The sequence below is a fragment of the Tachysurus vachellii genome, chromosome 8, assembly GCF_030014155.1.
Source record: "Tachysurus vachellii isolate PV-2020 chromosome 8, HZAU_Pvac_v1, whole genome shotgun sequence".
Lineage (NCBI taxonomy): Eukaryota > Metazoa > Chordata > Actinopteri > Siluriformes > Bagridae > Tachysurus > Tachysurus vachellii.
Genome location: NC_083467.1, coordinates 19,766,921 through 19,783,096, shown reverse-complemented (window position 1 = coordinate 19,783,096; position 16,176 = coordinate 19,766,921). Strand labels below are relative to the sequence as shown.

The following is a 16,176-nucleotide window of genomic DNA, read 5'->3' as shown; positions in this document are numbered from 1 at the left end:
TCTCTCAATTTCTTAATATACACTTAAACACAAACGATCTAGACGAAATGACTAACAGCATAGGCACGTCTTCACTAGCACAATATACACTGTTAATCCCATCCGATTAAAGTGTTAGAGACAAAATACCTGCACTGTGGTATAATAGTCATATTCACACCCTCAAGAGAGCAACCCTCGAGCAAAAAGTTGGGAAAAAGTTTTTTGAATTGTGTACAATGACAGTATGTCCAGCTATAGACTGGCTCTAAAAGCCTCTAGGGCTGAGCATCTGAGCAAACTTACCAAAAAAAATCAAAACAATCCCAGGTTCTTATTTAGCACAGTGGCTAGATTAACAAAAAAAAATCAGAAATCCCAAAACACTATTCCAATAGTGGATGTAAAATAGTAGATGTTCAATCCGTGACAGCATCTCGTCATCCAGTCCATCTAAATTACTGAAAGAAGTGTTACATACAGCTGGTGAGCCTCTTCTCAATATTATTAACTGCTTATTTGTTCACGTTTTATCTTTTGGTCACGTCCCTAAATCCTTCAGGTTATTACGCTTATTATTAATAAACCTAATTTAGATCCTAACGAATTATCAAATTATAGACCTATTATAAACTTTCTGTTTATGTCTAAAATATTAGAAAAGGTTTTGTCTGTTCAACTGTGCTCCTGCTTACCGGAGAACAATATCATTGAAAAGTTTCAGACAGGTTTCAGGCCCCATCATAGTACAGAAACTGAGCTTGTTAAAGTCACAAATGACTGTTCTTACCTTAGGACCAAGACTGCATCTCACTAGTTCTACTTCAACTTATTGCTGCATTCAACACTATACATCATGAAATTCTCCTAGATTTCTTACAAAATTACACAGGTATCGGGACAGGCATTGAGGGACAGGCACTAAAATGGATTAGATCCTACCTGTCTGATCGATACCATTTTGTACAGTAGATTTAAATGGTGAGTCCTCCAGTTTAATGCCAGCTAATTAAGGGGTCCCTCAAGGGTTAGTTTTAGGACTGCTGCTTTTTTCACTATACATGCTTCCCTTGGGAAACATCATTAGAAGGCATGGGACTAGTTTCCATTGTTACACTGTCAATACCCTGTTATTTATCTCATCAAAACTAGATGATGTATTTCAATTGTTAACTGAGTGTGTTAAAGATATAAATGACTGGATGACCTGTAATCTATTCTACTGTTAAATTCTGATAAGACAGAGATATAACTGATCGGTCCGAAAACCAGTACAAAGAAGCTTTCAAAATTCAGCTTCGGTTTGGAGGGATGTACTGTCAGTACTAGCTCGACAGTGAAAGACCTGGGTGTTATACTAGACAGCAACTTGTGTTTTGAAAATCATATCGCCCATATTACAAAAACAGCTTTCTTCCACCTTAGAAATATTGCCAAGCTAAGAAAAATCTGTATCTGATGCTGAGAAGCTAGTTCATGCATTCATGACCTCCAGACTGGAATAGTGTAATGCATTACTAGGAGGTTGTCCTGCATCTTTAATAAATAGGCTACAGTTAGTCCAAAATGCAGCCAGAGTTCTTACCAGGTCAAGAAAATAAGATCATATAACCCCAATTTTATCATCTTTACACTGGCTACCTGTTAAGTTTAGAGTTGATTACAAACTGCTGCTACGTATGTACAAGGCTCTGGTTTAACTCCATGTATCTAACCCAGTCTTCTAACATGCTACAATTCTTCATGCTCAAATTCACGGTCAAAACTTCAGGCTTCTGGTAGTTCCCAGAACATCAAAGTCATAGGCGGTAGAACGTTTTTATATTTAGCTCCTAAACTTTGGAATCGCTTTCCTGACAGGGCTCAGACATACTTTCCCAGTTTAAATGTATATTAAAGACATTTTTCAACTGTGTGCTTCAGTAGATACACATTTTTAATCTTGTTCTGTTTAATTTTATGAACAGCAGCTACGCTGATTTCTCTCTACTTTCTTCTCTTTTTCTACCCATCCTGAGGCAGCCAGTGATTGTGCCAGTTCAGGTTGTGTTCCGCTTCTTGAAGATTGCGAACATTCAAAGAGAAGTTACAAACTACATGTGGTCTGTAAGGACAACAATCTCCTAATCAACACACAGTTATCAGACTGTATATGACTGTAGAAAGGACATTATTCATAACTCTCCGGTGTTTATAACAATTTATAATCACACACTCCAGTGTCACCCAAATAAGCATGAGGTTCCCCTTTGAGTCTGGTTCCTCTCAAGGTTTCTTCCTCTTCCATCTAAGTGCTTTTTTCCTCACCACAGTCGCCTCAATCACCTCAGGCTTGTCCATTGGGGATAGATACAAACACATTTAAATAGAAGTACAATATTAATCTTGAATCTTTGCATAAATCTTCGTATAATGTTAACCTTTTTGTACTTTTTGCAATATTTCGTATGTTCTGTAAAGCAAATTTGATTTGAATCGAAAAGTTATGGAATGATAATAAAATAACACACATTGTTATTTTATTAATCTATCCTATTAGTGATGTTTGCTTTTAAAAGTAGTAGTTTGTGTATCAATAAAAAGGTTAAACGCTAGCTGTACCAGTCATTTTGCATACTGTAATGAGTCTGTCTGTGTTTCTGTCCTGTTTCTGTCTGCTGTCTTTCCCGGTTGTTAATTGTTTGCTCCGCCCACTCTTTGGTTTCCATGGACATTCATTGTACTCCTTCTCTCCTTCAGGTGTCTTGTCTTTGTCTTTAATTAGTTCTGCTGTGTGATTGGTTCTTGTCTCTTATTTATACTCTGTTTGTTCACTTCCCTGGTGTTGGTCGTTGCTAGATGTTGGATGTCGGTGTGCCTGTTCCTGTTTCCTGTTTCCTGTTTCCTGTAAGCTCTGTGTTCTGCCCTGTTCTGTTCTGTCTGTTTAGCTGTTTCTTGTGGTTTTGGACTATTAAACTTTAAAATCTGCATTTGGATCCTCACTCCCCTTTGTCCTGCATCGTGACAGAACGACCAACCACATGGATCCAGCAGACATTTTGTTTTGTTTGTATCAGGGGGATTCCCCAATTAAGGAGTATACGGAGGTATTCCTGGACTTATGCAATCAGGTGGATTTTGGGGAGAGGGCCCTTAAGGACATCTTCCGGCATGGATTGAAGGACGGGCTGCGCTACCTAGTGCCATTGGGCCAAGAGGTGGGGCCTTTCACGGACCTGGCCAACATAGCGTTGCTCCTGGGCGGGTCCTCCCTAACCGTGCACAGGACAGAGTCGGACACCGGCCCTAAATATTTTTTGGGGGGGGGCAGTAGGCATCGGGGTCCGTGGGCTGCGGAGCCAGACCAGCCACGGACGCCCGAGGCCCCTACAGTACCTCGGTCCGACCCAGACCTGTGCACACCGGTGACCGAACCCGTCCACATGGGTGCCAGACCGGAAAGCTCGGGCGAGGCCCGGGGGAACCGGCTGATCGCCAAGCTGGCGGACACCCCGATGGCGTCGGTCCGGGCGGCCGGCATCCCTACGGCACCGGCTCGAGCACCTAAGGCACCTGAAGCATCCGAACCCGCCGACGCACCTGAACCTGCTGAAACGCCTGAACCTGCCAACGCACATGAACCTGCTGAAGCAGCTGAAGCGCCCGAACCTGCTGAAGCGCCCGAACCTGCTGAAGCGCCCGAACCTGCTGAAGCGCCCGAACCTGCTGAAGCGCCCGAACCTGCTGAAGCGCCCGAACCTGCTGAAGCACAGGAACCTGCTGAAGAACATGAACCTGCTGAAGCGCCCAAACCTGCCGAAGCGCCCGAACCTGCCGAAGCGCCCGAACCTGCCGAAGCGCCCGAACCTGCCGAAGCGCCCGAACCTGCCGAAGCGCCCGAACCTGCTGAAGCACATGAACCTGCCGAAGCGCCCGAACCTGCCGAAGCGCCCGAACCTGCCGAAGCGCCCGAACCCGCTGAGACACCGGATCCGACCGGGCCGACCGGGTCGACAGAACCAGCCGGACCGACCGGGTCGACAGAACCAGCCGGACCGACCGGGTCGACGGAACCAACCAGGTCGACAGAACCAGCCGAACCGACCGGGTCAATGGGACCGTCCGGGTCAACCGAGCCAGCCGGACCGACCGGGTCAATGGAACCGACCGGGTCAACAGAACCAGCCGGGTCTACCAGGTCGACAGAACCAGCCGAACCGACCGGGTCGACAGAACCAGTGATCCCCAGCTTTGTCTCCCTGTCTCTGTCAGTCTCTCCCTTTCCTGTCCATCTTTACAGGTTCAAAGCGCCTTCAGCACCACCCTGGTCTCCGGTCCTGCTCTGGTCGCTGACCCTGCCTGCGGCGCCACCCTGGTTTCCGGCTCCGCCCTGGCCTCCCGCTCTGCCGGCTCCGCCCTGGCCTCCCGCTCTGCCGGCTCCGCCCTGGCCTCCCGCTCTGCCGGCTCCGCCCTGGCCTCCCGCTCTGCCGGCTCCGCCCTGGCCTCCCGCTCTGCCGGCTCTGCCGGCTCCGCCCTGGCCTCCGGCTCCGCCCTGGCCTCCAGCTTCGCCGGCTCCGCCCTGGCCTCCAGCTTCGCCGGCTCCGCCCTGGCCTCCAGCTTCGCCGGCTCCGCCCTGGCCTCCAGCTTCGCCAGCTCTGCCCTGCCCTCTACCGCCACATGGACCTGGCCCGCCTCCGCTCCGCCGCCCTCCGGTTCTGCGTTGGAGTGTCTGGAATCCACTCCTAGGGGGGGGGCTCTGTAATGAGTCTGTCTGTGTTTCTGTCCTGTTTCTGTCTGCTGTCTTTCCCGGTTGTTAATTGTTTGCTCCGCCCACTCTTTGGTTTCCATGGACATTCATTGTACTCCTTCTCTCCTTCAGGTGTCTTGTCTTTGTCTTTAATTAGTTCTGCTGTGTGATTGGTTCTTGTCTCTTATTTATACTCTGTTTGTTCACTTCCCTGGTGTTGGTCGTTGCTAGATGTTGGATGTCGGTGTGCCTGTTCCTGTTTCCTGTAAGCTCTGTGTTCTGCCCTGTTCTGTTCTGTCTGTTTAGCTGTTTCTTGTGGTTTTGGACTATTAAACTTTAAAATCTGCATTTGGATCCTCACTCGCCTTTGTCCTGCATCGTGACACATACATCTGTTCAAATGGGGTGAGATTTATGTCAAAAAGAATTTAAGAAAAAAGGCAATTCTGAAATAATCAAATTAGTAAGCACAGTAGTACATATCTACGAGGCAACAATTTATATAAAAATGTATGATATCAAGAAAAGTAATTCATTACTATGTAGTGCATTTATTAGTAATAATTGTTTGGGGGGGCACGGTAGCTTAGTGGTTAGCACGTTCGCCTCACACCTCCAGGGTTGGGGGTTCGATTCCCGCCTCCGCCTTGTGTGTGTGGAGTTTGCATGTTCTCCCCGTGCCTCAGGGGTTTTTCCGGGTACTCCGGTTTCCTCCCCCGGTCCAAAGACATGCATGGTAGGTTGATTGGCATCTCTGGAAAAACTGTCTGTAGTGTGTGATTGCGTGAGTGAATGAGAGTGTGTGTGTGCCCTGCGATGGATTGGCACTCTGTCCAGGGTGTATCCTGCCTTGATGCCCCATGACGCCTGAGATAGGCACAGGCTCCCCGTGACCCGAGGTAGTTCGGATAAGCGGTAGAAGATGAATGAATGAATTAGCTGCCCTTTGTTATTTTAATTTTTTTAAAAGAAATTATTTAAAAATTATAAAATTGTTATATCAGCACTTGTGATATTATTATATAATGCTTGTTCATCTAGTTTTGGCAAACTATTTTTTTTTTGGTTTTTTTTTCTGTTTCTATAAAAAATGTTTAGGAATTAATGCATCAGGGATATATTTTGTATGTAGTCCACAGCCTGTTCTATTTACAGTCATTCACTTTGGTAAGAGGAATCAGGTTTATTCATGGCGCAAAGTAATATTATGCCTTGCACATGATGTTCCTCCAAACCATATTAGAAAGCAGAGTTTGTTATTGGAAACGATGTTCATGCCAACACTGCTAAAGGGTCACTGTAGAAATTAAAAACCCACTGTTAATCCCCTGCTTATGCTCTCAAATATTACATTTCATCTGTCTCTTTCTCTCCCTTAGTAACATCTTTACTCCCTGTGTGTCCCTCATTCTTTGGCCCAAGCCGGGCCTTCTGCAGTGGGACACTGGATATTTTAGGGTCTTTAACTACACCACTTGGCAAAGATTTATCAGGATGGTGCCTCCGTAAATGCTTCACCACCTGGAACCTTTGCTTGGCACGGTAGGAGCAGTAGAGACAGCAGAATGGCAGCTGGTTGGTGTGGCTGAGGAAGTGGTGCCGGAGTCCAGCTGGCCAACGGAAGCCTCGCTGGCACTCAGAGCACACGTAGGGCCGTTCGTCGCTGTGCCTCTTCTGGTGTGTCTTGAGTAGGAAGCGTGTTTTAAAAGCTTTGCCACACTCTTCACAGATGAAGGAGCGCGTGTCACGATGCCGTGTCTCACGATGGACACGTAGTGCATCGGCACGGTTTGTGCGGTATTCGCATTCCTCGCATGCGTATGATTTGTCTCCTGCGCATCACAAAAAATATCAAATATTATGAATCAATGTATTCAATACATACAATAAATTCTTCACAATTTATCGAAAGACATTAAACATACCTGAATGTTTTGTCATATGATACTTCAACTGATTAACCCATTTGCATTTGTACCCACATTCTGGACAGAGATATTTGCGCTCATCCTGGTGAATCCTCATGTGATACTAAAACAAAAGCAGTAAAAGAATAACATTTTTCTTCTAAGTTTTTCCAGAAGTGTATTAGTGCCTCAAGCCTTTTCTTTGCAATGTTGCTGTAAAGCAGAATTTCAATTTTTATAACTGTTCTTCTGTGTAATAACAGAGTTTCATACCTTTAGACGAGAAGGGTCTGCACAGGTGTAGCTGCACTTTTCACAGCGGTATGGTTTCTCCCCTGTGTGAATGCGAATGTGCCAGGTGATTTTCTGTCTGTTCCGAGAGGAGAAGTCACATTCAGTGCACTTGTAAAGACAGGTTCCTCCATGTGACCGGACATGTTGGTCAAACACCAACTGATGGAAGCAAGAAAAGCCACAGATATCACACTTGAAAATTTTTCCTTCATCGTGTCCACTCTCATGTTCATCCAAGATGTGCTGGATGAGAACCAGCTTCTTTGCTGTTGTAAAAGGACAATCTGGGCATTGATGGGTGACAGAGACCTTGCTGTGCTTTTCAGGGTCAAATTGAGTGTGAGAGTCCGTTTCTAGGAAAGTGGCTTTCTCGCTTTTAGGATGTTTACTTTGAGAATGGGCTTTGAGGTCAGCGTCACTGTCACAGCTGAAACTACACTGGCTGCAGTAATGGGTTTTGGCAGTCTGGTGTGTTCGTTTATAGTGCTGTTTCAAGGCAATATCAGAGCTGAAGCAGTAATCACACTGACTGCATCTGTGACTCAGCTCACCTGTGTGGCAACTGAGGGTATGACGACTGATGTCAGTTGGGTTGTAGCCCTTGTAATCACACCGAGAGCAGAAGTGGGTGGCTTGCTTGTCGTGAATTCGTTGGCGGTGCAGGCGTAGCTTGGAAGAGGTTCCAAAAGTTTGATTACACAGCTCACATCGATGCCTGCCTATACCCGTGTGCATGGACTCATGGGCATCCAGACGGTGACGGCGTGCTGTGCTGAAATCACAGAAGCGACAGCAGAATGGGCGAACGCCTTCATGCTTTAGTGCGACATGCTGAGTCATGCGCCGTTCCTGTTTGCAGGTGAAACAGCAAAGCTTGCAACAAAGTTGAGATGGTTTGGCACGTTTATGACTCTTATCTTTACCATGAACAAGGATGTGCTGACTCAGTGATTTCGCTGATCTGGCCACAAAAGAACACTGCTGGCACTGGATCTCCCCGGGCTTTAAACAACCCCGTTTCTTATGGGTTGTTAATGCTCTCCTCTGTTGGCAAACAAATGGACAATTTGAACAGGAAAATCGTTTTGTAGTCTTTATTTTTTTTCCAGTGCCACCTTGGTTTTCTCCATCAGCTTGTTCCAGCTCCTGGTCTCTTTCGCTGTGCTCTTTATCTGCCTCAGAGACCGCTTCATTTACATTTTGGTTTCTTTTTGGTGTGCTTCTGGAGCAGGCTGTGCAATGGCGAGATATTGTAGTTTTACTGCTACATGAAAATAAACATTTTATGCAGGTGAACTTACTATCTTCTTCAAGGTAATCAGAGGAGTCACGAACTGCCACACTCTTGGAATCAGCTGGAGAAGAATTATTGTGTGAATTTTTCTCGTCTTGGACAGTCTTTGCTCTCTTTTTTGCTGTAGCTTGTTCCATATTCTCCTCACATCCATCTGTTCCTGTGTCAGGAGATACCAGACATCTGGTAACATTTTGATTATGTAATTCATACATTTCCTGTACAGTTTCACTGTCTCTTGAAGTCGTAAGTTTTCTCTTCTTCTTTTGCAGTGCATGGCACTTTCTGAGACGGTGGGTGTTAAATGAGCGTAGTTGTTTGAACTGTAAACCACAGTCCTGGCACTGAAGTGTTGCTTTCATCACCTGGCAGGATGACCTGCAGTGGCGTGCTAAGGCCGCATGCTTACGTGTCACATACGAGCAGCGATCACACTGGTAGACATTGTCTTTGGTCTGGATTACCAACATCTGCACGCGACCCTCCATAATCAGAGCTTCGGCTTGGTCTTTGTCCTGCTTCCTCATAACTTGGAGCAGAGTTTCTGAACATGCCTCCTCAGCTAATGGAGCATCTGTGGAAACTGATTGCTGAGCTGCTGAAATTTGGGATTGGTGGGTCAACATTTCATTCCCTTTGTTTATTGCTTGCCCTTCCTCGCAGTTTGACACAGCATCATCTTCCTCTGCACTTACGGGTTCGATAAGGTTATGAGGGGCATCGTATGAGGTGGTGGATTTTGGGGAGTCACCATCTAGGAGATCCGTGGGTGTGGTTTCATGTTTTTCTAAAGGTCCCCTGTGAGCATATTCAGTGTTTGTTAATAAGGTTAACTGGATAGCTGCTTGATCATCAGTGACAGTGTTTATCTCCTCTCCCAGTGCACTAGCATCAGAACTAACCTGGTGCTCTAAGTTATTTACATTTTCCCTACCATTTGTTGTTCTTTCACAGCTAATGGGAATTTGGGAATTGACATCATTAGTCATATTTTGTGATTCTGCCTGCTTTGTGTTTTTTGAATCACTACAAGAATCCACTTGTCCTCCAGAGTTCTCTTCAACTGTAGAGTAGAAATTCTGAATCACATCCACAGAACTGTTTTGTCTCTCTTTCTCTGCATACGTTTCCAACCACTTCACGTCGCCAGGAATGTACCCATGAGTCTTCCGCTTGTGTAGAAACAGTGCAGTATTGCTAAATGTGGTGTAGGAGCAAAGGGCACAGCGAAACATCCTGGTTCGAGTGTGTTTGCAGTTTTCATGGTTGTGTAGAGCTTGACGGTACTTTGTTGTGTAAGTACAGAACTTGCACTGGAGAAGAGGAAGCTGGTGGTCTTCCCCAATTGCATGTTTGACCTGCATGTGTTTGAGCAGTTCGGTTTTTCTCTTGCAGGAGTAAGCACAAACCTCACAAATAAGGGTTTTTGCTTGGTGACGGAGCTTGTGGCTGTTCAGCTGATCAATGCGGTGACAACGATACATGCACTGGTTACATTTGTACCTAGGAGAGGGTGTGACACTTTAAAACCTGTATTCATCAGTAAAAAAAATATTTTAAGCATTTTAAATGAATAATTTTTTTCTTTGTAAGTTGGTAATGATTCAGTGTATTGACTTTTATGAACTCTGATAATGCCTCCTAATGCTCTAAAACTTTGTTGTGAATAATTTCCTTCTGATCCTGATGTAATGCAAGTGTACTCTTTATTACACCATGTGATGTGTTTTATGACAAATGACCTGTGAATAATTATAAACAGGAATTAGAAACAGTTTGTTGTATCACAATACTTTCTATACAGATTTGCCTGTCATTACACTATCTTCGAAAAATCAGCTATAGCAGTTATCAAACTCGGCCTTAAAATCTTCCTGTAGTGTTCAAAGAGTTATAAATGCTGGACAGAAATTTAGGTCTAATTAGATAATATTTAGGTTGAGGATGTACTTTCTTGAAATCACACTGGAAAAATTTTTTTTATTAATCTGTTAAGCAATTTTTTTTTTAAATAATGCTTTTACTGTGGAAAAGTTTTGAGAGAGTTTGCTCACACTTTGTTTAGTTTCTGATGATTCCAATCCCTTATTTTAGAGCATATTTATTAACAACTTGAAAAACATCATCAATTGCTACCAAAAATGACAAGAACACACTCACACACACATACACACACACACACTCACACACACACTCACACAATCACACACACACACTCACACACACACTCACACACACTCACACACACACACTCACACACACACACACACTCACACACACACACTCACACACACACACTCACACACACACACTCACACACACACTCACACACACACTCACACACACACTCACACACACACTCACACACACGCACACACACGCACACACACGCACACACACGCACACACACACACACGCACACACACGCACACTCACCCAACAATAAAGTTCTGGATAAAGTGTCTGCATGGATTTGTACTTAACCTTAGTGTTTCCATATTACATTACAAAAATTCATAAAACATGAGAACTTTCAGCACTCATGACATTTTAAAGGTCTGTAATGTTTTCATAAATATAAATAAATCTCATAGTTGCTTTATATATCACAGGTCATGATAAGTTATAACATTTTAATAAAACATTGTTAGAGCTTGTTAGAGGCATTATAACAGTTTATATTAACTTACAAAGGATTATTAGCACAGTTATAATGATTCATGAAGATCAATAAAGGGTGTAGTATATTTGAATATTCATAAATAAATCAAGTTCAACAGAAGACAAACAAGGCCAGTAATAGAGTTGCAAAATTCCGGGAAATTTCAAGGCTGGAAACTTTCCATGGGAATTAACGGGAATATATGGAATTAACAGGAATATATGGGAATTAACGGGAATATATGGGAATTAATGGGAATATATGGGAATAAACTGGGAATTTTTTTAAAAATGCAGAGTTGCCTATAACAAGGAACTTAAATGTAGTTCAAAAAATCTTGCAGCATAATTGTGTTAAAACAAAAAGATTTAATGCAAATTAAGTTGAATTTGTACCCTGCATTCCTCTGTCACTTGCACACAGCACACTGCTTACTGGAGGGCCATTGAGGCCAAACCCCCTGCATGTACGTGCATTCTTCCATGACATGCACAGAAACACTTTATTTTAGGGTCATTTAACTAGTTGCTTATTAGCATGAATATTAATAGAATATTGGCTATTTATTAGTACTTATTAAGCACATATTAATGCCTTATTCTAAATTACCTTATTCTACATTCTTAATTGTACCCAATACCTAAACTTAGTAACTACTGTACTAACTCTTAATAAGCAGTAAATTAGGAGTGTTACCACATGTACAGATAATTTGATGACCCTCCCCCACACACTCACTTGAGAAAAAATGCTTCATTTTACATTTTGATTGGGACATTTTTAGAAGGGTGAGGGTGGGGGATGCTTTCATTTTACGGCAATCATAGAGAAATATGTTTATTATATTACAATTATTAAGTTTATTGTGTTTATTACAAGCATAATAACGTTTATTATGTTTCTGTGTTACTCAATGAAAGAATCAATTAAAGTTCTACTTACAATTAAATCAGTCAGAACGTCATTTTTAAATTTGTATTACCTTTCATGCATGTCTCCTTTTGACCAAACAAAATGTTTATTTATGTTTGTATATGATATAGTTTATATAAATTTCCCTATATTTCCAAATAATTCCCATAAATTCCCGGAAAATTTCCATAAATTCCATAAATTTGGAATATTTCCAAAATTCCCCTGATTAAGTTCCTGTGGAAAGTTTCCGGAAATGTACTGGAAATTTACCGAAAACTTTCCGCCCCTTTGCAACCCTAGCCAGTACGCACCTGAGATCACCATTGTGTTTCCGCATGTGGACATTTAGGTAGTGTTTCCATTTGGTAACATAACCACATTCTGAACACATGTGCTGCTTGTCTTTAGAGTGTGTCAGCATGTGTTTCGAGAGATACGTCTCATCCCGGCATCTAAATTCACACAGTGAACATTTGTGTGGCTTTTCACCTGAAAAAATATGTAATAAAAATGCATGACCATTACACTTCAATATAATATATCAGTAACACACAGGAACTCTTTACTGGATTTAATCCCAAACGTCATGCTTTCAAAGAGAAACACTAGAATGTCTAAGACAGTGTGCTACTCCGGGATGCGGAATAAGAAACCCTGTTCTACATGATACAGCAATTTAGAAACACTGAATATAACAGGTCAACTTACCAGTATGCACCAACATGTGTCTTTTAAGAACTCTTTTGTGAGCAGACTTAAAGCTGCACTCTGGGCACTTGTGTGTTTTCTCATTGGCATGAAGATGTCCTACATGCTGATCAAACTCCACTGGATTAAAAGAGGTGAAAGGACAGAAGCTACATCTGAGCTGCGTCTCTCCAGCATGGCCTTGTCTTATGTGTTGCTGGAAACGGCTCTTGTTGGAACATGAGAAGTCACACTGTGTGCAATGAAAGGGTTGATGTGTGCGAAAATGAACCTCCATATCCTCTTTGCTTCCAAACAGTGCACAGCAGGCGTGGTGATGACATTCTATAGCCTTGAGACCATGTGAATCCAACGCATGCTTCTGAAGCAGCTTCTTATCTGTGGATTGAAAGGAGCAGCCTTGGTGGAAGCATGGCAGAGGCTGCCCATTCTCTGTGATATGATGGGACTTCATATGACTTTTTAATGCCTGACTCTGTTGAAAGCTCTTTTGGCAGGTAGGGCATGTGTAAAGATCTTTGGGAGCATCCTTTTCTCCTTGATGACCATGCACGCTGGCGATGTGACGATGCAGGGTGTTACGTTCCACGGCAGCATACTCACACAGCTGACAGCGATGCAGCTTCTTTCCAGACTCCCTTAGCATGTGAATACGCAGCTTGCTTTTGCTGGTAAAGTAGTGCTTGCAGACAGGACACTGCAGGCTGGGGTCAGGAAAATGAAGCCGCATGTGTTCTATCAGGTGAGAGCGTGTCTTAAAGCAGCGCCGACATTCGGTACATATGTGAGTGCGAAACATGTGTTCTGTGCCCTCTGCCACATGATCTACAACACAACAACACACAGACTTGGATGTCAAGGATCCATTACATCACTTGCTTTAATAAGGTTATTACAGAAATGCTAACAAGCATTATTAACTAAATTCATCTGATCTGAAATAAAAATAAAAAAACTTGATTATTTTCCGACAGCAGCTCACCGCAAAGCTTTTTATTCCTTTTACATCAGCAACTTGCCCACAATTACAATGGTAATTAAAAAATGATATGTTGAACAGTAAAATCCACTCATAGTTGCATTTAAAGTTGTGGAATATACGTAAACCAAAGTTGCTGCATCATAGCAGCTATAAACATTTGCTCCCTCCCCAGACTCTCTTTCTTTTCTCTCTTAAATTAACAAGACAAACAAATGCACTTTGTCATGTTACCAAGAAACCAAAAAGTCTTCTGTCCTGAAGACTTTCCCCCATATCAGACAATTTAAAGAACCAGCTTTCCCCGAGCTAAAAAAATTACTCCAGCTCCAGCTAACAGTGGAGACTCGTTCCAAAAATGAAAATATCTTTTCATAGAAATCTTCATCATATCAATGATCCATAATCTTTTAATTCATTCATGTGGAGAGTCTACTATACAATTCCCTGTGTCACAGAACATACTAACAGTGCTGTGTTATAAAGTAATATTAATATAGAATTTACTTATGTTTATTTTTATGAGAGGATTTCAAGGATTCTCAAAGAATTTCAAAGGATACTAAGGATTTCTCACCATTTACTGACACAACAGTTGTTTTCCCCTTGTGACCTGATGCCTTTTCTTCTTTGCGCTGCTTTTTTGCTTGAGGATCTGGACTCTCAGGATCCACCTCCATATTCTGAGACCAATCTGGAGAATTATGTTTTTGGATTCTTCTCTTTTTGTGAGAGTTTTTACTGCACATTGTGCCAATTATGTCTTTGTCCTTGTTACCAGCTAATTACAAAAAGGGAGGAAAAACATACAGGTGCATTAGATGTAATGAATATTTTTATCATGTACACCTACTCAATACTCAATAAGGTTGATTGGTATCTCTGGAAAATTGTCCGTAGTGTGTGCTTGCGTCCAGGGTGTATCCTGCCTTGATGCCCAGTGACGCCTGAGATAGTCACAGGCTCCTCATGACCCGAGGTAGTTCGGATAAGCGGTAGAAAATGAATGAATGAATGAATGAATGAATGAATGACCTACTCAATAAATTTGCACCAAATTTGAACAGAACTGTGCAAATGTATTAGACATATACAATGAAACAGTGTAAAGTCTTTGTAAAGTAATTGTTTGTGATTTGGCAAATAAACCCGGACAACCTACATTATTTTTTAGTCTGAAAAATGGTGTATTATGTAATTTGTTACTTTCGTTACTAACATATAAACATTTTTCTGGAACTTTATACTTTACAGGATAATTTTTTTTATTTTATTTTTATCTGACTCAATAATACAGGCAGACATCATAAACTAAACATCATTGAACAAATTAGCATTTTGGAAAATCAGGTACTTATGATTTTAAAGTTCACAATTAGTGACTGTGCCCCATCTGTTCTTATATACTTATCAATGGTTGCACTTCTCATTAAAGTACAGCTGTCTATTCAAATGTTCAGATAGGTAACAGCCTATAAATATATACCTATGAAGAGATCTATATGGTCATTATCTGTACCTAATAAACTGGTTTAGGTCATTTTGTTGGTTTGTGGGCCTTGACCTCATGTGTTTCTTACCCTTGTTCGAAGTCTCCATCCCAGTCTCATTCTGTTCCTTGTTATAAAGCTGCTCCTCATCACACATGGTTTCACAATGCTCTTCCATATAGCTGTTTAACCAGCTGGAAAATCTTTCAAAAGATTTTTCACTTCATTAGTGTTTTATAATATCTCTCAGCCTCATAGTGCTCTAGTATACTGGGTAGCCCTGCAATAATAATATAATAATAAATAAAATAAATACATACATACATACATACATACATACATACATACATACATACATACATTTATTTGATAGTAGTACTCTTCTAGTTCCCGTGATCTGTTTACCTTTATATACAACTGAGTGCAAAAGTTTGCATTGTCTTTCTTAAATACTTCAAGCAATTTGAGTTTTCATTTTCAATTGTAATATTTGCAAAATTCTGTTCTATTTCTATTGCTTTTGCCTTAGTCTCTCTCTCTCTGTCTGTGTGTGTGTATACAGTGTGTATATATATATATATATATATATATATATATATATATATATATATATATATATATATATATATTACATGCTGTATATATATGTTTACATATATACCTATATATATTACATACTGTACATATGTTTACTGTGCAATTACAATAAAGTTGTATCTATCTAAATTGTATGGTGCATTAATATTACCATTTCTACCCAAACAGAATTGAGACCTACTGCTTGAAGGTTTCAGCCTTTTTCACTCCGAAAAACAACGCATTAATTTTAGAGGATACCTTTAAGACAATTGATGTTTTATCTAAGACAGTTTACCCCCCGTACAAGCGTGGACATTACATGGTATATTAATGTAAAATATACTGATGAAGTTAAACAGATAAATGTTACATGTCAGTGAGACTCTGGTCATATTTGTAGTAGATAAAACAAAGCTCTTACCTTTTACTGAGGCTACAATAACCTTCCGCTATATTGTTATTCTATTCTAACTATTCTATTATTTTACAAAACAGTTCAGAATACAAGATTAAAGCGGTTTGTATCGTTACATAATATACACAGTTTTGTATTCTCTCTTTTGTTTTGTTTTTAAATATCTCCTATACCATAACACGGACCATGGAACTATGTTGGTGGCAGACGTTTCAAGCGGAAATATTT

The 16,176-nt window shown here is 41.6% G+C and overlaps 1 protein-coding gene across 1 annotated transcript; it reads right to left on the bottom strand.

Annotated features, from left to right (window-relative positions):
* Positions 1-4,656: 4,656 nt before the first annotated feature.
* znf142 (zinc finger protein 142) lies at positions 4,657-16,146 on the bottom strand. The gene is made up of 8 exons (XM_060876811.1): positions 15,955-16,146; positions 15,045-15,234; positions 14,042-14,245; positions 12,486-13,310; positions 12,089-12,266; positions 6,886-9,703; positions 6,631-6,736; positions 4,657-6,537 (listed from the first exon to the last, which is right to left on the bottom strand). Exons 2-8 carry the CDS (start codon positions 15,130-15,132, stop codon positions 6,053-6,055), a joined length of 4,704 nt encoding a protein of 1,567 aa, XP_060732794.1. The 5' UTR covers positions 15,133-15,234; positions 15,955-16,146; the 3' UTR covers positions 4,657-6,052.
* Between the last annotated feature and the right edge of the window lie 30 nt (positions 16,147-16,176).